The sequence below is a fragment of the Phyllopteryx taeniolatus genome, chromosome 1 (genome assembly GCF_024500385.1).
Source record: "Phyllopteryx taeniolatus isolate TA_2022b chromosome 1, UOR_Ptae_1.2, whole genome shotgun sequence".
Taxonomy (NCBI): Eukaryota; Metazoa; Chordata; class Actinopteri; order Syngnathiformes; family Syngnathidae; genus Phyllopteryx; species Phyllopteryx taeniolatus.
Window position 1 is genome coordinate 16,836,529 of NC_084502.1, and position 25,224 is coordinate 16,861,752.

The window sequence follows — 25,224 nt, forward strand, 5'->3', positions numbered from 1 at the left end:
AGGTGGAAGAGAAATTCTGGAAGGAACTAGACGAAGTAGATCTGAGCATCCCAGACAGAGAGAGAGTCGTGATTGGTGCAGATTGTAATGGACATGTTGGTGAAGGAAACAGGGGTGATGAATAAGTAATGGATAGATTTGGCATCCAGGAAAGGAACTTGGAGGGACAGATGGTGGTAGACATTGCAAAAAGGATGTAAATGGCTGAAGTGAGCACTTTCTTTCAGAAGAGGCAGAAACATAGGATGACCTTAATGAGCGTAGGTAGAAGCACGCAGGTGTATTACATCTTCTGCATCTGATGTAATCTGAAGGAGGTTACTGACTGTAAGGTAGTGGTAGGCGAGAGTGTAGCGAGACAGCATAGGGTGATGGTGTGTAAAATGACTCGTGGTGGGGAGGAAGACAAAGGCAGAGAAGAGAGCCATGTGGTGGAAGCTGAGAAAGGAAGAGTGTTGTATGGCTTTTTGAGAAGAGGTGAGACAGGCTCTCAGTGGACAGGAGGAGCTTCCAGAAGACTGGACCACTACAGCCAAAGTGATCAGAGAGACAGGCAGAAGAGTACTTGGTGCACCTTCTGGCAGGAAAAGGGAGAAGGAGACTTGGTGGTGGAACCTCAAAGTACAGGAATTAATACAAAGAAAGGTGAGCTAAGAAGAAGTGGGACACTGAGAGGACCAAATCGAGGAGAAAGGATAAAAGAATACATGGAGATGCGAAGGTAGAAGTGGCAAAGGCCAAACGAGGCATATGAGGACAGGTTGGACACTAAAGAAGGAGAAAAGGATCTATACAGGTTGGCCAGGCAGCGGCTTGAGATGGGAAGGATGTGCAGCAGGTTAGGGTAATTCAGGATAGAAATGGAAATGTGTTGACTGGTGCCCGTAGTGTGTGGGATAGATTGAAAGAATACTTTGAGGAGTTGATGAATGAGGAAAATGAGAAAGAAAGAAGAGTAGAAGAAGAAAAGTGTTGTGGACCAGGAAGTGGCAATGATTAGTAAAGAAGAAAAGTGTTGTGGACCAGGAACTGGCAATGATTAGTAAGGGGGACGTTAGAAAGACACTAAAGAGGATGAAAAATGAAAAGGCAGTTGGTCCTGATAACATACCTGTGGAGGTATGGAATCATCTAGGAGAGGTGGCTGTGGAGTGTTTGACCAGCTTGTTCAACAGAATTCTAGCGGGTGAGAAAATGCCTGAGGAATTGAGGAAAAGTGTGCTGGTGCCCATTTTTAAGAACAAGGTTGATTTGCAGAGCTGTGGGAACTATAGAGGAATAAAGTTAATGAGCCACACAATGAAGTTATGGAAAGAGTAGTGGAGGCTAGACTCAGGACAGGTGTCAGAAAAAATCTGCGAATAGGTGAATCCACGGATCCCGAACTGCACTGTATTCCTCCTTTTAAGGGTACAACTGGTTGTGCAGCAGTTGAGTAATTGACAACCATTTTGATAATTGGTTAATCATTTGGAGACATTGTTTAACTTAAGATTGTCCAAATCCTCAGAATTTCAGCCTTTGAAGAAGTTAAAAAGTCAAGTTTATTTGTACAGTCCTTAATCACAAAGGAGTCCCAATGATTGGCAATGATTGATGACATCCCCTAATGTAAACCCCCCCAATCTTCTTCTTCTTTTCCTTTCGGCTTGTCCCGTTAGGGGTCGCCACAGCGCGTCATCCTTTTCCATGAGAGCCTATCTCCTGCATCCTCCTCTCGAACATCAACTGCCATCATGTCTTCCCTCACGACATCCATCAACCTTCTCTTTGCTCTTCCTCTAGCTCTCTTGCCTGGCAGCTCCATCTTCATCATCCTTCTACCAATATACTCACTCTCTCTCCTCTGGACGTGTCCAAACCATTGAAGTCTGCTCTCTCTAACTTTGTCTCCAAAACATCGAACCTTGGCTGTCCCTCTGATGAGCTCATTTCTAATTTTATCCAACCTAGTCACTCCGAGAGCGAACCTCAACATCTTCATTTCCGCCACCTCCAGCTCTGCTTCCTGTTTTCTCTTCAGTGCCACTGTCTCTAATCCATACATCATGGCTGGCCTCACCACTGTTTTATAAACTTTGCCCTTCATCCTAGCAGAGACTCTTCTGTCACATAACACACCTGACACCTTCCTCCACCCGTTCCAACCTGCTTGGACCCGTTTCTTCACTTCCTGACCACACTCACCATTGCTCTGGACGGTTGACCCCAAGTATTTAAAGTCCTCTACCCTTGCCATCTCTTCTCCCTGTAGCCTCATTCTTCCCCCACCACCCCTCTCATTCATGCACATATATTCTGTTTTACTTCGGCTAATCTTCATTCCTCTTCTTTCCAGTGCATGCCTCCATCTTTCTAACTGTTCCTCCAGCTGCTCCCTGCTTTCACTGCAGATCACAATGTCATCTGCAAACATCATGGTCCACGGGGATTCCAGTCTAACCTCATCTGTCAGCCTATCCATCACCACTGCAAAAAGGAAGGGGCTCAGGGCTGATCCCTGATGCAGTCCCACGTCCACCTTAAATTCTTCTGTCACACCGACAGCACACCTCACCGCTGTTCTGCTGCCCTCGTACATGTCCTGTATTATTCTAACATACTTCTCTGCCACTCCAGACCTCCGCATGGAGTACCACAGTTCGTCTCTGGGTACTCTGTCATAGGCTTTCTCTAGATCTACAAAGACACAATGTAGCTCCTTCTGACCTTCTCTGTACTTTTCCATCAACATCCTCAAGGCAAATAATGCATCTGTGGTACTTTTTCTAGGCATGAAACCATACTGTTGCTCGCAAATACTCACTTCTGTCCTGAGTCTAGCCTCCACTACTCTTTCCCATAACTTCATTGTGTGGCTCATCAACTTTATTCCTCTATAGTTGCCACAGCTCTGCACATCACCTTTGTTCTTAAAAATGGGCACCAGTACACTTTTCCTCCATTCCTCAGGCATCTTCTCACGCACTAGAATTCTATTGAACAAGCTGGTCAAAAACTCCACAGCCACCTCTCCTAGATGCTTCCATACCTCCACAGGAATGTCATCAGGACCAACTGCCTTTCCATTTTTCATTCTCTTTAATGCCTTTCTAACTTCCCCCTTACTAATCATTGCCACTTCCTGGTCCACCACACTTGCCTCTTCTACTCTCCCTTCTCTATCATTTTCCTCATTCATCAACTCCTCGAAGTATTCTTTCCATCTACCTAGCACACTGCTGGCACCAGTCAACATATTTCCATCTCTATCCTTAATCACCCTAACCTGCTGCACATCCTTCCCATCTCTATCCCTCTGTCTGGCCAGCCTGTGTAGATCCTTTTCTCCTTCTTTAGTGTCCAACCTGCCATACATGTCATCATATGCCTCTTGTTTTGCCTTTGCCACCTCTACCTTTGCCCTGTGTCGCATCTCAATGTATTCCTTTCGCCTCTCCTCGGTCCTCTCAGTGTCCCACTTCTTCTTAGCTAACCGTTTTCCTTATATGATTTCCTGTACTGTGAGGTTCCACCACAAAGTCTCCTTCTCTCCTTTCCTGCCAGAAGATACACCAAGTACTCTCCTGCCTGCTTCTCTGATCACCTTGGCTGCAGTGGTCCAGTCTTCTGGAAGCTCTTCCCGTCCACCGAGAGCCTGTATCACCTCTTCCCGAAAAGCTGCACAACACTCGTCCTGTCTCAGCTTCCACCACATGGTTCTCTTCTCTGCCTTTGTCTTCCTAATTTTCCTCCCCACCACCAGAGTCATCTTACACACCACCATCCTATGCTGTCTAGCCACACTCTCCCCTACCACTACCTTACAGTTGGTAACCTCCTTCAGATTACATCGTCTGCACAAGATGTAATCCACCTGTGTGCTTCTACCTCCGCTCTTGTAGGTCACCCTATGTTCGTGCCTCTTCTGGAAAAAGTGTTCACTACAGCCATTTGCATCCTTGTTGCAAAGTCTACCACCATCTACCTCCAAGTTCCTTTCCTGGATGCCGTACTTACCCATCACTTCTTCATCACCCCTATTACCTTCACCAACATGTCCATTACAATCTCCACCAATTACGACTCTCTCTCTGTCTGGGATGCTCAGAACTACATCATGTAGCTCCTTCCAGAATTTCTCTTTCACCTCTAGGTCACATCCTACCTGTGGGGCTTAGCCACTAATCACATTACACATAACACCCTCAATTTAAAATTTCAGCCTCATCACTCGATCTGATACTCTTTTCACCTCCGAGACATTCTTAGCCAAACCCGGGCCGCGGCGGTGAGAGCGGCGAATCCCAATAAGACAAGAAAAAAGTCAAAACCTCGATTAGGGGGGAAAAAGAAATAAAAAAGCGTTACGAGGGAAGATAGCATAAATTGGTTGGGATTTGCAACTGAATTACTCTTTTCACTTTAGTAGATTTTAAGTGTATTTCTTTATCAGCATTATATTATCTAAAATGCATTTTTTTCATTACAAGTAATGCTATCTATATAAGTTGTGTATCAGATGCAGCTGTCAGTACCTAGAAATAAGATCTGAACTGTCGATCTTGTTTAATGGCAAATTCAAATGTTTTTCTCAACAGCAAAAAAAATGTTTCCTCACTCTTCCAACATTTTTGGAAAAGTTTTACATGCGATCATTTAATCTCTCGGTGCAAGGTTTTGTCTGCACTTACAGAGGGTGTGGCACAGTGTCAAGCCTATCAGGTCAATAAAATGTTGAATGCTGCCATTCCTTTCTTGCAGCCACATCCAACCCCTTTTCCCAGAAGCCTCAGCTCTTCAGCACCCTGCTTTACTCCCTGGTTCCGATCATCGGACTGGCTGCTGTCGTCCTCTTCTCCTTCTGGATGTGGCGCCACCACAAGTTGGCCTATCCGGCAGCCCTCGTCCCTACACATGTAAGAAAACAAAAAAACACGCACATCCTATGCATAAGGCTTCATAATACTTGGTTCACACCATCTTCATCCCTGACCCTCAGCTCACTATCAATTCACCTATATGGCAGGAGTGACCACTGTATTTTGATAGGAAGGTGATTTAAACACGTCTTGCTGGGTCAGTGCTTCATTGTAAGTTCCTCAGCAGGGAGAAGAAAACCCATGCTGCGCCTCCATCGTATGGAAGAGAAGTTAGGGGCCTCTGCATTATTGATGACCCTTTATATAGACAAACAATATTAAACACAGAAACGCTCACAGCATTGCCTTGGAGAGTGGTGGTGATGGTGGGTGGATAGTGTGGGAGAGGGAGTGAAGAGAGACATGCAGTTCTCTCAATTTGGTGGTTGAATCTGCATGGGGCTGTAGCATAGTAGACTGTAAATACTATTATTCCATTGAAATACAACTACAAAAAGGTTTATCAAACATGTTGTCTGCAAACTGTTGAATAAATAAGAGTTGCAGTAAGGCTGAACAAGATTTAAGCAAAGAATAAATCACATCATGCACAATGAAAACTGGAAAACAACACTAAAGATTCATAAAATCATGGTCGTGGAAGTGATACTGTATATTGTTTGCACATTCAGTTCATGCAAAGTACACTCAGATATGAAAATGATGTCAGTAATTTATGTAATAGTAATCCTTTATGCATTTCTAGAACCTGACCTGCTTACTCTTTGAAAGAAATGAAAGCAAATAGATATGCGGTACATTTTACACCATCTGATCGGTTTGATTGGTATCGACCAATAATTAGCATTTTATGCTGATCGGCCGATCGGCTTTCATGTCATAATTCGCCGATCCGATCAATGACGTCATCAATCGGCTTCACAAAAGACATTTACTCCGCGTCGCCGTTGCGTATGAATCCAAAAGATGGTTTATTTTTAGCCTTGTCACGTGTCTTTGTTACTGTGTGTATCTCATTGTGTGCACCGCACTACCCCTCAGAGGTCAAGACGTGCACAGCAGGAACAGCAAATAATATACGTATACCCCAAATGCATTGCTGCATGTGGAGAAACCAAATGCTATTCACACCATATACTGACAGTAAAAACAAACTGAATTGAACTTGAAATATTTTGCACTTTAAAAGTATAATTTGTATTTATTATTTTTTGAGGTTATTTTTCATGGTTTTCTAATTAATTTATTGAATCTATTGAAATGTAAATTATGCTTATGTTTAAGTTAAGCAGTGGTTATGTTGCAATTTCAATATTTTTGTTATTGGTTTTATTGAAATTATTTTACAGGATTTTCTAATCTAATTTATTATCTTTTATCTCATAAATGTATTTATAATTTATTTTATTCAATTGTAGTACATTTCTATGTTTAAAGTTAATTTATGTAACCCATTAGTTAATAATAAATGGGTCAGGTTTCTCTTACCTACTGTTGCTGGTTATTGTTCTCTGTTTGCGTAATATCTCTTGATCAAGTCGTTTCTAACATTTCATACTACAAAATAAGTAAAGTACGTATGATTATTGCTGAAATTGGATCGGACCGATATCAGTATTCACCAAAACTCAAGTCTGCAATATCGGTATCAGATTGAAGTGAAAAAGTTGGATCGGGACATTGTTACCTACTATACAGTATATGCAGTATGTACTGTATATTTCAAGGCGTCACCCACTGTGAAGTTTTCAAAAACTTCTGTTTATTTTTGTGAGAAATCATTGGTGGAGGCAATAAGCTCTGGGCGCTATTAAAAATACATTAAATTAAAAGTCGTTCCATACTTAACACAAAGTCATGAAAGTGTTATTGATCCCTCCATTTAATGCTCAACCATATTCCTTTAAGTTGCTCTTTATGCTTGTCCAAAGACATTTAACTAGCTGAGGACACTTTCATGCAATCCAACGTGTCAACACATTTAAAATAGTTTGTCAAAATGATGCATAATTACTGTATGTGAATAATTCATCAGTGTTTTTATCATCACTTTATAGAACCACTTATACCAACTCAGCAAAATGGGAGATCCGTTAAATGACCTCCATAATAGTATAGGAACTAAACTTATTGTAATTTCTCGTGGATATTTTCTCGATATAATATCCACCCCCAAAATCAACCCCAAAAATGAGCAAAACCCTTCTACCTACAGCTGTGGTCCCCGACCATTTTATCACCGCAGACCGGTCAACGCTTGACAATTTTTCCGCGTCCCGGGTGGGTGGGGGCAATTTAGTTGCCAGTTTGGTATGGTAAGGTTTAAACATGCCTTCAAAATAAGATAAAGATATACCACAAAATGAATATAAAGTGCATGAAAATTTGAAATTTTAGTGGAGGGCAAGATCAATTCTTCACCAATGGTGAATGGCTTTTTAGCCTTGGCAATACGGTTTGCCACCAAGTACGATGCTGTCAGTGCATTTGCATTTACTGATGTGGTGGCTCTCAGTAATTTCTTCTGTCCTTTGTGCTCCTGTTTTTTTTCTTTCAAAATACTCCAGGGGCTTTTCTTTTAATCCATGGTGCTTGGTTTCCAAGTGGCAAAGCAGTTTTGAAGGCTTCATTGCCTCATTAGAGAGCCATTCTCCACATATTACGCAGAGCGGGCTTGGTATGTGGGAATCACCTACCGCCATAAATCCATATTTCAAGTAGGACTCCTGGTATTGTCTGTTAAAAGCTTTCTTTTTTGGGGAAGTCGTAGGCTCTTCTCCAGTCTCTTCACTGACCCTTTTCTCCTTCGAAAAGAAAGTTTCCAAAGATGTTTGTTTCTTACTCATTTTGCTAGTTTAGGGGGCCAGGTTACATTTTGGCGCTCAAGTAACCGAGACATAACCAAGAGAATCCAGTCATTTTTTTCTTCAAAATAAAAGCTCGTTCAGACTCAGATAATACATAAAACGGAAATATTTTTTTATTTTTTATTTCTCGTGCGGCCCGGTACCAAATAGCCCGCGGACCAGTACCGGCGGTTGGGGACTGTTTCGTACTCCTTCAGCGCTGGCAGCTAGATCCATTACAGACATCCACCATGCACACACAGATGTAATTGTGAATGTTACTCTGCGGCAGACTAATATGCTGGCGCATTGGCCTGAGCTTCCGCCTGTGCGCACGGGACCGGCTTTGGATAAATCACAGGAGTTGACGAGACCAGAAAAAACACTTCCGCCGCTTCTGCTGTTAAGAAGTAACTGTACTTTTACTACATTGCAATGATCTAAATGTCGGTCGCTACTTTTATTTATCAATTATTGATTATTTATCAACTATTTCGTGAGCGAGACTACGACTTAAGACTTCCGTATTGGCGTTTGCTCACCAATAAAACTACACAAGAAAGTCACATGACCTCACTTCTCATCTTCAATTGTGCTTCCCGGGCATAGGTATTAAAACTAGATAAGCCAGTCCGACTTGTCCTCGTGCCTATGTGGCGGCCATGTTGGGAAGGTCGTCGTTATCATGAAGGCAACGGCAGGCAACTCGTCATGTTTAAGTTTAGACGAACAAAAACAACAGCTTTCGTGTATTGTAGTATTTGACGGGCACTGTCTGCCCAAACGTAGATATTTCAGCTCACTTATAACACCGTGCAGTAAATTGCAGATGTTTTGTTGTAGTTTTGACTGTGCATACACACAAGCCCACACACAGCAACATCAGAATTTGCAGAATTAGAATTTTATTTTGTAATTATTTTTATTTATGTTCATGCTGTGGTTAAAAAATCTGAAGTTACTCACTATTTACTCAGTATTTGAGTAATTATTTCACCGTGTACTTTTTACGCATACTCAAGTAATTTTTTGAAGGACTACCTTTTACTTTTACTTGAGTCACATTATTTTCAAGTAATTCTTGAGTACAATATTTGGCTACTCTACCCACCTCTGGAGTGGACATCCTCTATTGCTACTCTTACGTTTAAGCAATGTTTTTGCTCATCAGATCAGCCAGTGTCGCATTTGTTGCACTGGTCTTTTGTATTTCCGCTTTGAGGTGCTGCCTGCGGGTCGTGGCCCTGGTTGTGGTCCCAGTGGAACAGCGAAGTACACGTAACTTCGGCGACAAGAGTTGATCCGCTAGTAGATCTTGTATTACCGTAATTTCTCGTGTATAATGCGCACCCATGTATTATACGCACCCCCAAAGTTGACCTCAAAATTCTGGAAAACCCTTCTATCTATGTATAATGCATTTTTACAATGCATGATTTTGCTTCTACCCATATGATTAAAACATGAAGTATTATCTGTATTTTGTTAGTTTTTTTCAAAGAATTATTCTGTAGTAAGCACTTTATTTGAATACATAATCACATACGGCGTAACACATTTCATTTAATTTTAATGGGATTCAAATTAAACGGTCAAGCATTTCAGAAAAGCATTATCATTCAACAAAACATAACCATAAAGAAATTAATGATGGTTGTTGTTAAATCATCAGTCATATATAAAAAATAAAATAAAAAATAAAATAAATATTTCACAAATTCTGCCACGGTATGTCAATTTATGAGCAAAACTGTACATGTATGCAGTCATACGTACCCCTGTCATATTGGAATGAAAGTGTTGGCTACACGTTTTTTATAACCATTAGGTGGCGGTGGCATTTTGGAATGAAAGTGTACAGCTTTTTCATAACCACTAGATGGCGGCATACATTTATAAAATGTTTTTTCCATTTGCCCCTATACCTATGTATAATGCGCACTATTGGCTTTTGACAAAAAAATTTTGGGGGAAATGCGCATTATACACGAGAAATTACGGTAATTAGGAAACACGCTTACATTAATCTAATTAGTTTATGGATGTTAAAGTTAAATGTATTAAGCAACAGAGCGATGTTAGGGATTATGTCACAACACAGATTGAACTAACTTCAAATTTAGCAATCGCCAATAAAAACGGAAAAATATTGGACATAATATTTTCCTGCATCCTGCATTTGGGATTAACCTTTGAAGTTGGTAATAAGCAAAGCAAATTTATTTATATAGCGCATTTCGTACACGAGGTACACAATGTGCTTTACATGATTAAAAGCAGTTAAAAACCAATAAAAACAGCTTATAAACATTTAGAACAAATAGAGGAAACAATTTAATTAAATAAAAATACAATTGAAACAGCATACAGTGCAAGAAATATCATTTAAAAGTGGAAATGCGAAAAAAGTAGTTTTTTTTTACCTGGACTTAAAAACATGCACACTTAGGGCTGATGTCACTTGTGTTGGCAATTTATCCCATTTGTGTGCAGCATAATAGCTAAATGCTTTGGACTCTGTGCTCCACTATTTGACTAGTCTGTCGATCTCAGAGCCCTACTGGGTTTATATTCCATTAGCATTGCATTCATGTATTCAGGACCTAAACCGTTCAGTGATTTATAGACCAGTAGCAGAACTTTAAAATCTATTCTAAAGCTGACTGGAAGCTAGTGTAAAGACTTCAGAATTGGGGTAATATGCTCTGACCTCTTTGTTCTGGTCAGAACCCGAGCTGCAGCATTGTGAATGAGATGCAGCTGTTTAATAGTGAAAGTTGTTTATTTGTGTTTTTTGTGGCCTAAACTGCCCAGTACAGCACAAAGTTATTGTAAATAAATATAAAAAAGCTTGAAAATGTTTGAAAGTTTCAGATTTTATCCAAATTTACCACGCCGGTGTGCTTGGTCATGGTGACATTGACGTACAGTACTCATCATAGGCACGTTGTTTTCATGTGCCGAGGGGAATTAGCGTGCTTCCTCGTTCCAAATCTGTTGCCAAAGGCGAATGGCATGACAAAAGAAAATGCCCCACATTCAACATGTCCGCCACGTAGGCATGGGAGGATCTACTTTTATTGTATATCTGTGACTTGGAAACGTGTGTCTCCCATTCTCTGCCTGCATTGTGCCAGAGCGTCAATAAACAACAGTGGCCAATTCTGGAACTAACAGACTGCCAACGGCATTTTAAGTGAAAAATCTAAACTATTTTTGGACACATTGTTCAGTCCCGACGGTCCGTTTTATCCGATATCTGTTATATCGGGATCCGTTTTATCAAGGTTCCACTGTGCATATGTATATTGCGCTCTCTCCACTTCAGATTGTTTTTTTTGGGGGGGGGATTATACACTAGAAACTACGGTATATTTTTCAGTCCTACTCAACCAAATTTTACATGCATTAATGGAGAGTGTTTCAACTACAATTTCTGTGCCTTTATCTGCATCTCTCTCTTGCTGCTAGTTGATGTTCAGTGCTAAGTTTATGTGCACTAAAGAAAACACAGCTATGTCATTAAATCGATTAGATACAAACATTGCTTAAAAACACCGTAATCGGACTATGACAATTTGAAAGAGGGAGGAACACATAGCATATTTGACTGGTAACTACATTTTTCTTGTATGTATAGACTTTCATCCATCAAATATCAGGGTCTGTTTTTCCTGCCCTGTAGTGCCACCATAACCGAAAGAGGAAAAGCCAGACCTCCTTGGTGTCAAAAGTAAAATATTCCATATGAGATGCACAGAGCTCTAAAGCTATTTCTTCAGCCACTTGACTTGTACCACATCTTCCATGTTTGATTCCCACAGCTGAAAAGAATAGTCAGACAGAGTTTGACCAAAGATTAGATTAACCATGTAAACTGGGATTTAGAAGTGTGGAAACAAGCGGTCAGTAACCAGATTAATCTGTGATCATAGATGACTTGAGGGGGGAAAAATGGGGCAAAACTGTTCCCAGAGACCCCATCGATAATTAAATGGATCGAGCAGGATAGCAATTTCTTCACAGACTGCATACTTGCCACCAGGCATCCAATATTCACACCAGTGTCTGGCAAACTGGTATTGATGTTCTCAACCTGCAGGTATTACACTGAGGGGCTGCAGTGCTTAATTATGAAGTGTGATTTCAACATTAGCAATTTCCATTCTGTTCTTTTTCTTAGAACTACCTACATTACTTGTATTGGTGCCAATATGTAGGCATTTTCCATATTTTTTATGAAATCTTTTTACAGTGTTAGAGGACCATGGTGCTTCGTTTCCTCGTTTCATTCGAGACAAACAGTGCAAACACTCTAGAAGTGAAGCCAGAGGATGTCCATCGATGTAGTTAATCCAAGATAATATGTGAACATCTGACTAAACTGCTCAAAACAAAAAAGACTAGAGATGCAGAATATTTGAAATGACAAATCTGAGATTCTATGATTCTCATTGCTTACTTGTGATCGCAGCTGCATGCTAGAGAGTTTTTCTTTTTCTTCCTAACACTTTGACAATGTCATCTAGCATTGCTGTCATCATAATCTTATTTTTTTTAATACCATCAACGTTCCAGACATGACAAAGTTGGGGTGAGGCTGGAAGAAATCCTTCCATCATCTGCTACCTTCTCTCTCTTTCCATCCGCTAACTGACATAAGATATCAATAATTTCTCTGTTTGCTTCTTATGTTCTTTTTCATAAAGCACCCCTTTCACATTATGGTGGAGGTAAGAGCAGTTCAATTGTGTAGTTGAAACACTATTAATTTGTCCCCTCCTTTGGGTTCCATATGAATTCTCCACTTAAGTCCCAGACTGTCATTTTCTTATTCTCTTCCACAACGTCTTGTTCATTTAATACCCAGCACATTTCTGTCTGTTTTTCTTTTATGTTTATTTTTTGCTGCCTGAGTTTAATGCACGAGTGAATGTCTTTTGTGTTCCCTGCTGAAAATGTGTTGTGCATGGTGGAAAGGAGGTGACTCCACAGCTCCAAATGCAGCCCTCCCCCCTCCCCCTTTTATTTTTATTTTTTCATGTGAATGTCCACATGTGATGTTTATGTAACATTGTGGTTGAGTCGGCTCCACTGATGGCCAGTTTGCTGCCTTTTTCCCACGTTGACGTGTAAATGCAGAGTAACTCAATTAGCATTATTATTTTCCATTTTTGTCCCTTTCAAAGGGACCCCAGCTGGATGATAAATACCGCAACACCAGTCTTTCAACATGCATAGTCAAATTCACGACTCACAAAAGGTTTATGATATCAGTCATTTGGGTGAAATTTCAGGATGAACCTAAAATGCACTATGACCTTTAGAGGTGAACTTAATTTGACCTTCTGTAAACCATTTAATGTACGTGTCCAAATGTTTCAGTAATTCGTTTAAGGTGTTTGATCCATGACTGGAGCAATACATTTCCTAGTTCAGGGAGAACTGTTATTTAAACAGTCCTCTTCATCATGTTGTTCACATGATGACATTTTGAGACCAAAACGGCACATGTCCTCAGCAGGTTGCAACAGACATACAGAGAGACTGGAAAAGTAACAGAAAGGCATACAAGTAGACACCCTGGAAATTTGCTGTGGATATTGCCGTTAAGCTCCTTGTTAGAAAACAGCAAGCTACGGAAAATGTATTGAAACAATTGAACAGTTAGACATTTTCTTTCAAACGTTAACATAAGGTCAAATTAAGCACACCTGTAAATGTTATAGTGCATTTTAGTTCCATCCTGAAATTTCACCTGAAAGCCTAATATCCCTAACTTTTTGTGAGTAGTGTGATTGTTGTTTTACGCACTTGCACTTTCTGTGTATACTGTATGTGATTCAATTGAATTTCAAGCAAAAAATATGCTGTGACTCGATTAGCGATTGTGAAATGGCTGATTGTTGAGAGGATTGGTGTGAAGCAGGAGACTGTTGGTGCCCGGCTTCCTGTGTTGTGCTGACTAAGCGTTATGCATCGCCACTTGATGCAGTGGCGATGTGCTAGTGGCAGGAGATGCAGTGACTCCTGATTGACCCTCTGCCCAGGCAGTCTTTCTGTAACCTGTTTTTAGATGATGCCAACATCACAATCATCTCGAATATAGATGTGCCATTGAGTTATCTAACAGGAAGCTGCAGCTCATCACAATCGAATCTTGAAAGGTTTAGAAGTAATCGGTCCGTCACTGATCCTTTTCGTATACAGTACAAGACAGACTTTTTTGAGCACAATTGATATTCAGCTTTTGTTAACACTGTATGGTGCAGGCAGACAATACGGTTTTACCTTACATGAATCATGAATTTCAGGGCACTTACAAAAAAAGATCTAGTAAAAACTGCAGTTTCTTTTGCCTTCCATGACATCCATCCATTTTCAGTACCGCTTTATCCTCACAAGGGTCGTGGGCGTGCTGGAGCCTATCCCAGCTATCTTCGGGCGAGAGGCGGGGTACACCCTGAACTGTTCGACAGCCAATCGCAGGGCGCACATAAACAATCAACCATTCGCGCACACATTCCCACCTAAGGGTAATTTAGAGTCTTCAATCAACCTACCATGCATGTTTTTGGGATGTGGGAGGAGAAAACCCACGCAGGCACGGGGAGAACATGCAAACTCCACACAGGCGGGGCCGGGATTTGAATCCCAGTCCTCAGAACTGTGAGGCAAATGTGCTAACCAGTCGGTCACTGTGCCGCTTTCAGACATTGAAACAATTCCCATTTATACAGAGCTGCCACCCTGAACAGTCATCTGCATAACATGCTACTGGACTTTCCTTTCGTCCAAAACACATTTTTAGTACTGTTCTCGGCGTATATTTCAGTAGAAAATTTCAACTATAGGAGTAATGCGTGTCAACAAGTTCATTATCTTGAGCGACACATGTAGCAACAGCCCTGTGTTCCAGAATGCAACTACAATGAGAGACAAGTTCGTTTTTGTTCTCCAACAACATTGCTATGTAAACAATGGGACATAGCAACAGATATAATCCCTATTTTTTTGTAAACGGTTTTGTGCAAACAGGGCCTTAGCTTCTGAACGTATGAATTGACCTGATTATTTTCATTTTGCCTTTGCATAGTTGCTGGAATCAAATTTTCAAATTTTATCCCATTAAACTAATTGTCTTCTCTGTTAAGTGCAGTTGCTGATCCCCTCCCCCCCCTCCGTTTAGTCAGACTATGTATCCATCAATATCTTTTTTTCTGGAGGTGATATTTGTATGCTGAGCCTCACCCTTAATTGCCCATTCAGACAGCCTTGGATTGACAAGCTTGCACTTCCGCAGCTTGAAAACAATGGGAGAGTGTATCCGGTTGGCCTCAGGGTTTTGAAACTTGCCCTAGCTTATCGCATAAGCACCTCTGTTCAAGTGAAAACAGGAACATTGCCGGAGTGGCAGAATGATACCTTCTTTCATTTCCCCTCACACCCTCTGCAGAGGAAAGTTTCCAGCAACATAACTGCCTTCATCAAAGTCAGTCAACATGAGACAGCATCTATGGGTAACTTTTTAGCTGTGCGAAAAGTGACACCCCCATGCATGCCTTGTTGTATCCCTCCCCTCACTCAATGTTTCTCCTTCTATGTCCTAACAAACCTGAACCCCACCCTTTCCGTAAAGTCGCATGTGAGCGTGATCAGTTTAATCCAGAACAATTTTTAACCTTTTCGATTTGGAACATTTGGTGTCTTTGCTTTCACTGAAGTTTGTATGCGGTTAATAGGGACACACACACTTCCTTCTCTTAATGATTTTTTGTTTAATTTATCTTTTGTTCCTCCGTACCAACCAAGAGGTAGTAGACACTTTCCTCGCTAATTATAGTAGAGTTATTTCAACCGCATTTGTCTTAAAAGATACAGTAAAAGTTCTTTTTTAAAAGACGTCATGCTGGATTCTTCAATATACAGTGGAGGAAAGAATTGATCCCTCAGTGATTTTGCTATTTCAACCCCTGATAAAGACATGAGTGGTCTATAATTTTGATGGTAGATTTATGTTAACAGTGAGAGAGAATATCTTAAAGAAAATCACATTTAAAAAAAAAAAAAAAAAAGATTACAAATTATTTGCATTTCATTGTGTGAAATAAATATTTGATCCCCAACCAACAATAAAGAATTTTGGCTCCCACAGACTAGTCCTCTCACTTCAAGACAGTACTCCAAATCTAAATTCGTTAGCTGTTTGAAAGACACCTATCTCAACTTGTTACCTGTATAAAGACACCTGTCCACAGAATCAATCAGTCAGACACCAACCTCTCCATCATGGGCAAGATCAAAGAACTTTATAAGGAGATCAGGGTCAAGATTGTAGACCTGCACAAGGCTGGAATGGGCGACAAGACCATTGGCAAGAGGCTGGGTGAGAAGGAGACAACTGTCGGTGCAGTAATTACAAAATGGAATAAATATAAAATGTCTGTCAATCTCCCTCAGGCTGGGGCTCCTCGCAAGATTTCATCTTGTGGTGTATTAACCATTATGAGAGAGGTTAGGCATCAGCCCAGAACTACAAGGGAGGAGTTGTCAATGATTTCAAGGCAGCTGGGACCGCAGTCACCAAGAAAAACATTGGTAACGCAGGACGCCGTAATTGATTAAAATCCTGCAGTGCCCGCAAGGTCCCCCTGCTCAAGAAGGCACATGTACCGGCCCGTCCGAAGTTTCCTAAGTGAAGACCTGAATGATTCAGAGAATGAATGGGAGAAGGTGATGTGGTCAGATGAAAGAAAAATCAAGCTGTTTGGAATCCGTTTGACTCGCTGTATTTGGAGGAAGAGGAATTCAGACTATGACCCCAAGAACACCATCTTCAGAGTCAAGCATGGAGGTGGAAGCATTATGTTTTGGGGGTGTTTCTGCAAAGAGGACAAGTGAACTTCACCGCATCAAGTGAGATATGGATGGAGCCTTTTACCGTGAAATCCTGGGTGACAACCTCCTTCTCTCAGCCAGAGAGAAGGAGGTTGTCACCCAACCTCCTTCTCTCAGCCATGAGAGAAGGTTAATTCCAATTGTTGTTGGAATTAACCTTCTCTCATGGTTTATTCCACTTCAAATGGGTCATGGATGGCCTGCACAGAGTCATGACCTCAACCCCATAAATCAGCTTTGGGATGAATTAGAGCGTAGACTGAGAGCCAGGCCTTCTCGTCCAACATCACTGTGTGACCTCACAAATACCCTTCTGGAAGAGTGGTCAGAAAATCCCTAAACATACTTCTAAACCTTGTGGAAAGCCTTTTCAGAAGAACTAAAGCTGTTATAGTGGTAAAGGGTGGACCGACGTCTTATTAAACCTTATTGATTAAGAAGGGAATGTCATTTCAGATCATACAGTGGGTATGGAAAGTATTCAGACCCCCTTAAATTTTTCACTCTTTGTTATAGTGCAGCCCTATGGGGGGCACAAGCCAGTGCAAACTGCAGGCCGGTCCCAAGCCCGGTTAAATGCAGAGGGTTGCGTCAGGAAGGGCATCCGGCTTAAAACTTTGCCAAACAAATATGAGCGTTCATCCAAAGAATTCCATACCGGATTGGTCTTTTAGTAATTGGTGTATCTTCTGGCAGGAAAGGAGAGAAGGAGACTTTGTGGTGGCACCTCACAGTACAGCAAATCATACAAGGAAAAAGGTTAGCTAAGAAGAAGTGGGACACTGAGAAGACCGAGGAGAGGCGAAAGGAATACATTGAGATGCGACACAGGGCTAAGGTAGAGGTGGCAAAGGCCAAACAAGAGGCATATGATGACATGTATGGCAGGTTGGACACTATAGAAAGAGAAAATAATCTATACAGGCTGGCCAGACAGAGGGATAGAGATGGGAAGGATGTGCAGCAGGTTAGGGTGATTAAGGCTAGAGATGGAAATATGTTATGCTAGCTAGATGGAAAGAATACTTCGAGTAGTTGATGAATGGGGCAAAATAAGAGAGAAGGGAGAGTAGAAGAGCCAAGTGTGGGAGACCAGGAAGTGGCAATGATTAGTAAGGGAGAAGTTAAAAAGGCATTAAAGAGGATGAAAAATGGAAAGGCAGTTGGTCCTGATGACATTCATGTGACCCTTTGCTCAGTATTTAGTAGAAGCACCCTTTTGAGCTAATACAGCCATGAGTCTTTTTGGGAATGATGCAACATGTTTTTCACACCTGGATTTGGGGATCCTCTGCCATTCCTCCTTGCAGATCCTCTCCAGTTCTGTCAGGTTGGATGGTGAACGTTGGTGGACAGCCATTTTCAGATCTTTCCAGAGATGCTCTATTGGGTTTAAGTCAGGACTCTGGCTGGACCATTCAAGTCACGGACTTGTTCTGAATCCACTCCTTCGTTATTTTAGCTGTGTGCTTAGGGTCATTGTCTTGTTAGAAGGTGAACCTTCGGCCCGGTCTGAGGTCCTGATCACTCTGGAGAGGGTTTTCATCCAGGATATCCCTGTACATGGCCCCATTCTTTCCTTCAATTGCAACCAGTCGTCCTGTCTCTGCAGCTGAAAAACACCCCCACAGCATGATGCTGCCACCACCATGCTTCACTGTTGGGACTGTATTGGACTGTATTTCTCTACACATACCGCATAGAATTAAGGCCAAAAAGTTCTATCTTGGTCTCATCAGAGCGGATAATCTTATTTCTCACCATTTTGGAATTCTTCAACTTTATTTTAGCAAACTCCATGCGGGCTTTCATGTGTCTTGCACTGAGGAGAGGCTTCCGTTGGGCCACTCTGCCATAAAGCCCCGACTGGTGGAGGGCTGCAGTGATGGTTGACTTTCTAGAACTTTCTCCCACCTCCCGACTGCATCTCAGGAGCTCAGCCACAGTGATCTTTGGGTTCTTCTTTACCTCTCTCACCAAGGCTCTTCTCCCCCGATAGTTCAGTTTGGCTGGAGAGCCAGCTCTAGGAAGGGTTCTGGTCAGCCCAAACATCTTCCATTTCAGGATTATGGAGGCCACTGTGCTCTGAGGAACCTTAAGTGCAGCAGAAATGTTTTTGTAACCTTGGCCAGATCTGTGCCTTGCCACAATTCTGTCTCTGAGCTCTCCAGGCAGTTCCTTTGAACTCATGATTCTCATTCGCTCTGACATGCACTGTGAGCTGTAAGGTCTTATATATACAGGTGTGTGGCTTTGCTAATCAAGTCCAATCAGTATAATCAGTCACAGCTGGACTCCAATGAAGGTGTAGACCTATCGCAAGGATGATCAGAAGAAATGGACAGCACCCGAGTTAAATATATGAATGTCACAGCAAAGGGTCTGGCTTTGTGATATTTCAGTTTTTCTTTTTGAATAAATCTGCGAAAATTTCAACAATTCCGTTTTCCTTTCTGTCAATATGGGTGCTGTGTGTACATTAATGAGGAAAAAATGAACTTAAATGATTATTGCAAATGGCTGCAATATAACAAAGAGTGAAAAATTTAAGGGGGTCTGAATACTTTCTGTACCCACTGTATGTGAGTCAAGGCAGGTGAGCGATTACTTTTGGCAATTTAGTGTAACTTATAACCAATAAGTCTTCTTTACTTCCTTGTTGAGGCTGGTCCACAGGCAAAGATATGCACAGAATTAATCCTTTGCTTGTTGAAACCTAGGTCTTGTAAAGTAGTAATTTTAGGTCTTACGCAATATTCTCATGTCTCATGTGATGTCATGAATGAAGGTGGTCAAATTTTACAGGCAAAAAATATCGGTTGATTTGTTCGACTTCATAGTATCGCGGCTTTCCCTCATTATTGCCTCTTATGGAACAAAGTCCTATTAGATAGTGACAACAAGCCCTTGTAGGAATGTGAAACATACTTGCAAAGAAAAAAGCAATGACAGGCCAGCGCGTGCTCACTTTCACTGTAAGTCAACATAATTTTAATGTTTTACCTTCTTCCCGCAGGATCCTGGACCTTCGCCACCATCTCCTATCCTGGGACATAAACCATTGCAGCTGATTGAGGTCAAGGCCAGGGGGCGCTTCGGCTGCGTATGGAAGGCCCAGCTGCTTAGCGAATATGTGGCTGTGAAAATCTTCCCAATTCAGGTGTTCATCTCTTGATGTATTTCAGTGTCATTAGCTCCACATAAAATGTGAACAAGAGAACAGAAACTTTGAAGCATAAAGGATAAGGAGTCCATAGGCACTGTTCTGTTATGGAAAATGTTTTTTTTTAAATTTTATTTTATTATCGAGCGGCCGAAATGAGTTTCCTCCGCATGGTGTCCAGGCTCTCCCTTAGAAATAGGGTGAGAAGCTCTGTCATCCGGGAGGATCTCAGAGTAGAGCCGCTGCTCCTCCACATCGAGAGGAGCCAGATGAGGTGGCTGGGGCATCTGATTCGGATGCCTCCCTGGTGAGGTGTTCCGGGCACGTCCCAGGACACGCTGGAGAGACTACATCTTTCGGCTGGCCTGGGAACGCCTCGGGATTTCCCTGGAAGAACTGGATTAAGTAGCTGGGGAGAGGGAAGTCTGGGTGTCCCTGCTAAAGCTACTGTGACCCGACCTTGGAAAAGCGGTAGAAAATGGATGGATGGATGGATATTTATTTTTTCTTCCCTGACTAAGATTTCAGAGGTAGAAAAGTTTCTATGGGAAGTTAAGCCTGGAAAATTTTGGGAACATTCCAAATTGGAAGGATGAATCAAAAGGTATCCAAGACATCCTTGCACAATATTACAATTATGCAAATCAAGCCTCTGCATTATTGCTAAATCCTTTCAGGCAGTAATATTCAACAGTACATGCAAGATATCTGGTTATTTTAGTCAGAATTATGCTAAACAATATTTTCTCCAACTATACAGTATGTGTGTTCCCCATTAAGAGTCATCCTTCAGTTTTGTAAATTCCTTTTTTATTCCCATAAATTCCTGGAATTTTGCAACCCTCCAACCTCATGTTCAATACCAATTTTAATTTTGTAGATTGATCACAGGAGTAACAGCCTGATCGTTTATGTTGTAGGACAAACTTTCATGGCAGAATGAGTACGAGATTTACAGCATGAGCGGCATGAAGCACGAAAATATCCTACACTTCATTGGCGTGGAAAAGAGGAACAACAACCTCGACTTGGAGTTGTGGCTCATCACCACCTACCATGACAAGGTAGGCTGCCTGAAAACCTTACTGGTTTCTTTTGTGTTTGTCCATGTAATCACAGCAATTTCGTGGGTGCAGTGGATTGTCATCAGAATCAGAATCATCTTTATTTGCCAAGTCTGTCCAAAAAACACACAAGGAATTTGTCTCCGGTAGTTGGAGCCGCTCTAGTACAACAACAGACAGTCAATTGACAGAGAACACTTTTGAGACATAAAGACATTGAGAAAAACAGTCACTGAGCAATAAAGGGTTCCTAGTTATCAGGTAATGCTGGTACAGATGTTTTTTTGTTGTTTTGTTGGTTTTTTTGACAATTTTGCAAAAAGATGCAGGGTCCTCTAGCACTTAGAGCAGTTCGAATGACTAATCTCGCAATAGTCCGGTGCAATGACCAATGTGCAAAGGGCGCTGAGACTTCAAGGAGTGTATGAAATTTAAAGTAACGATTAGTGCGATAAACTGGGACAATGTTGATTGTGCAAATGTTGCAGATACTCCTCAGTCAGTGTGCAAATGGGGCAGATGCTACTCTGGCATGAGTGGCCAGTATTGGTCAACAACAGATATGCAAATAGTGCAGCGTGGCGAGACTACTACAGTGAGTGCACAAGTAGTATATAATTGGCCTTACAGAGGTGTGCCAACAAACTCAGACAAAAAAAATTGGCAGCATGTTGCAATGGAATTGTAGGTTAGCTGTTTAAGAAGTTGATTGCAAGAGGGAAGAAGCTGTTGGAATGTCTGCTAGTTCTAGTTTGCATTGATCGGTAGCGCCTATCTGACGGAAGGAGCCGGAAGAGCTGGTGACTGGGATGTGGAGGGTCGAGAGGATTTTGCACGCTCTTGTCTTAGTTCTGGCAACGTCCAAGTCCTCAAGTGTGTGTAGGGGGGTACCGACAATCCTTTCAGCAGTTTTGATTGTTCGTTGCAGTCGGAGTTTATCCTTTTTTGTAGCAGCACCAAACCAGACTGTGATGGAAGAACACAGGACTGATTCGATGACCGCTGTGTAGAACTGCCTCAGCAGCTCCCGTAGCAGGCCGTGCTTTCTCAGAAGCTGCAGGAAGTACATCCTCTGCTGGGCCTTTTTGAGGACGGAGTTGATGTTGATTGCCCACTTCAGGGAGAAAGTGGGCAATTCCCAGGAACTTGAAGGTCTCGACGGTTGACACAAGGCAGCTGGACAGCGTGAGGGGCAGCTGTGGTGAAGGATGCTTCCTGAAGTCCACGATCATCTCTACAGTCTTGAGCGTGTTCAGCTCTAGGTTGTTTCGGCCGCATCACAGCTCCAGCCGCTCCACTTCCTGTCGATATGTAGACTCGTCACCGTCCTTGATGAGGCCGATGACAGTGGTGTCATCTGCAAACTTCAGGAGTTTGACAGCCGGGTACGTTGAGGTGCAGTCGTTCGTGTCGAGCGAGAATAGCAGCGGAGAGATGATACAACCTTGGGGTGCCCCAGTGCTGATGCTGCGTGTGGATGAGGTTGCACCTGCTGCACCTGCTGTGTCCTGCCCGTCAGGAAGCTGTAAATCCACTGGCAGATGGCAGGCGAGACGCTGAGCTGGAGAAGCTTGGAGGAAAGGAGTTCAGGGATGATGGTCTTGAACCCAAACAGGATCCTCACGTATGTCCCTGCCCTGTTGAGGTGTTCTAGGTTGAAGTGCAGTCCCATGTTGACTGCATCATCCGCAGACCTGTTCGCTCGGTGGGCAAACTGCAGGGGGTCCAGCAGGGGATCTGTGACGCTCTTGAGGTGGTCCAGCACGAGACGTTCAAAGGACTTCATGACCACAGATGTCAAGGCGACAGGCCTGTAGTCATTTAGACCCGAGATTGTAGGTTTCTTGGGGACTGGAATGATGGTGGAGCGTTTGAAACAGAATGGTACTTCGCACAGTTCCAGAGATCTATTGAAGATCTGTGTGAAGACTGGAGCGAGCTGGTCCGCGCAGACATTGAGGCAGGATGGGGACACATGGTCCGGGCCTGCCGCTTTGTTAATCTTTCGTTGTTTGAAGATGCGTCTCACATCCTGTTCGTGGATGGTTAACGCAGAAGTCAGATGTGTGATTGTGGTCGGTGGTGTGGCTGGGTGGGTGTGGGGTGTGAAAGTGTCCTTTTCAAATCTGCAGTAGAAGGTATACAAGTCGTTGGCTAGTGTGCTATTGTTCTCAGCTGGGGGGGATCGTTGCTTGTAATTGGAATGCATGCCAGACTGATTAAGAGTCGTTACCGCTAAACTGTTTTTCCAACTTTGCTGCATAGTTCCTCTTTACAATGTTAATTTCTTTAGTCAGCAGGTTTCTAGCTCGATTATACAGGGCCCTGTCCCCGCTTTGATATGTGTCCTCCTTAGCTTGGCGAAGTTGCTTAAGTTTGGCAGTGAACCACAGCTTCTTGTTATTGAATGTGCAAAATGACTTTGTTGGTACACAAACCTCTTCAAAGAAACTGATATAGGATGTGACAGTCTCCGTATATTCATCCAGGCTGCCAGCTGAATTTTCAAAGACATTCCAGTCTGTGAAGTCTAAACAGCTTTGAAGTTTCATCTTTGCTTATTGGTCCACTTTTTCACTGTTTTCACTGTAGGCTGCGCGCATTTAAGTTCTTGCCTGTATGTTGGTATTAAGTGAATTAAGCAGTGATCAGACCAGCCCAGGGCTTCACGAGGTATAGCACGGTATTCGTTATTTTGCGTAGTATAGCAGTGGTCTAAAATGTTATTTTCCCTGGTGGGACAGTCGATGTGCTGCTTGAATTTAGGGAGTTTGTGGTTGTGTTTAGCTTTGTTAAAGTCCCCGAGAATAATGAGGGTTGAGTCCGGGTGTTTTTTTTTCAATTTCGTTTACTTGTTCGGCGAGCATTAGCAGTGCGGCATTCGTGTTAGCTTGAGGTGGAATGTAGACACCAGCCAGAATGAATGATGTGAACTCGCGAGGCAAGTAGATTGGCAATTCAAATACAGCGACTCCAAATGTGGCCTGCAGTGTGTGCTGAGCTCCGTGACGTCCGTACACCATTTTTCGTTGCTATAGAAGCATATCCCGCTGCCTTTTGTTGTCACCAATGATTCCATGTCGCGGTCTGCCCTGTGAAGATGGAAGGCGGGAAGCAGGACGGCGCCATTGAGTACAGCGTCACAAAGCCAAGTCTCCGTAAAGCACATGGCGGCGGAACGTCCGAACTCTTTACTGGTCTTTATCAGAAGATGACGCTCATCCATTTTGTTGGGTAGGGAGCGTAGATTCGCGAGGTGGATGGACAGAAACGCCAGTCTGTATTCTCTCTTGCGGAGTTTCACCTGGATGCCGGCTCGCTTCCCTCTGTGGCGTCCCCTCCGCCTCCATACGCCAAAGACCGCGGTCGCTGCTCCGGTGAGTAACTCAGGGAAAAAACTGAGCGGATTTGCGAAAGTTGGTGAAAGAAAGTCTGGAGTAGCCTCCTTGATGCTTAGCAAGTCTTAGCACGTTCATAAGCCTTCAGTTGGTTTAGCACGTCTGAAGTCAGGATTGTTCATGACTACTAACAGATGATTTATGCTTTAGTATGTCTGCGTGCAGCTGGCACGGTGGACGACTGGTTAGCACATCTGCCTCACAGTTCTGGGGACCTGGGTTCAAATCCCAGTTCTGCCTGTGTGAAGTTTGCTCCCCGTGCCTGGGTGGGTTTTCTCCGGGCACTCCGGTTTCCTCCCACATCCCAAAAACATGCATGGTAGGTTGATTGGAAACTCTAAATTGCCTGTAGGTATGAATGTGAGCATGAATGATAGTTTGTTCCTATTTGCCCTGTGATTGGCTGGCGACCGCTTCAGGGTGTACCTCGCCTCTAGCCCAAAGATAGCTGGGATAGGCGCCAGCAGCCCGCGACCCTAGTGAGGATAAGCGGATGGATGTCTGCATGCAAGGGTCAAATACAACAAGTAGCAACTTGCCCCCAAAGCCACATGCATCTGCAGAACAGCCATTCTTTTGCTTTTGAAAAAATATTTTTTATTTTTTTTTGGCCAGGTGACATTAAGACAGTTGGGTTTGTTTAAGAAACTTCTGTCACGTTCTTACAATAATGTCTTATCAAAGTTCTATAAAAAGGTCTATTTTATCAAAAATAGGACAACGTGAGGGATCAATGGAACGCTCAAAGATGCTGCTTGGCTGGACACTAGAGTAGAAATGCCAGCCAGCATTTAACTGTCAGAAATGTTTTTTTAAGGAAGTTGTATCACTGCTTGGGTGAATTTGAGCATCTCTAATTGTATGATTGACTTTTTGTTTGCTTCATACAGTATATACTGTACATAAAATGAACCTGATATGTTTTCAAAGTCCTTTACACCTGTTTTGTTTGTTTGTTTGTTTGTTCGCCCCTGTATAAATCACATCAGAAGT

The 25,224-nt window shown here is 42.5% G+C and overlaps 1 protein-coding gene across 3 annotated transcripts in view; it reads left to right on the plus strand.

Annotated features, from left to right (window-relative positions):
• The window catches only part of LOC133479201 (activin receptor type-2A-like), a 68,445-nt gene that overhangs the window by 33,783 nt on the left and 9,438 nt on the right, over positions 1-25,224 (plus strand). For 2 of the 3 annotated variants that reach the window (XM_061775820.1, XM_061775829.1), the window contains exons 4-7: positions 4,744-4,898; positions 12,418-12,441; positions 19,623-19,766; positions 20,690-20,833. In XM_061775820.1, the coding sequence (XP_061631804.1) occupies positions 4,744-4,898; positions 12,418-12,441; positions 19,623-19,766; positions 20,690-20,833 (467 nt within the window). The remainder of the gene's footprint in view (positions 1-4,743; positions 4,899-12,417; positions 12,442-19,622; positions 19,767-20,689; positions 20,834-25,224) is intronic. The other variant, XM_061775839.1, reaches the window with a different exon arrangement.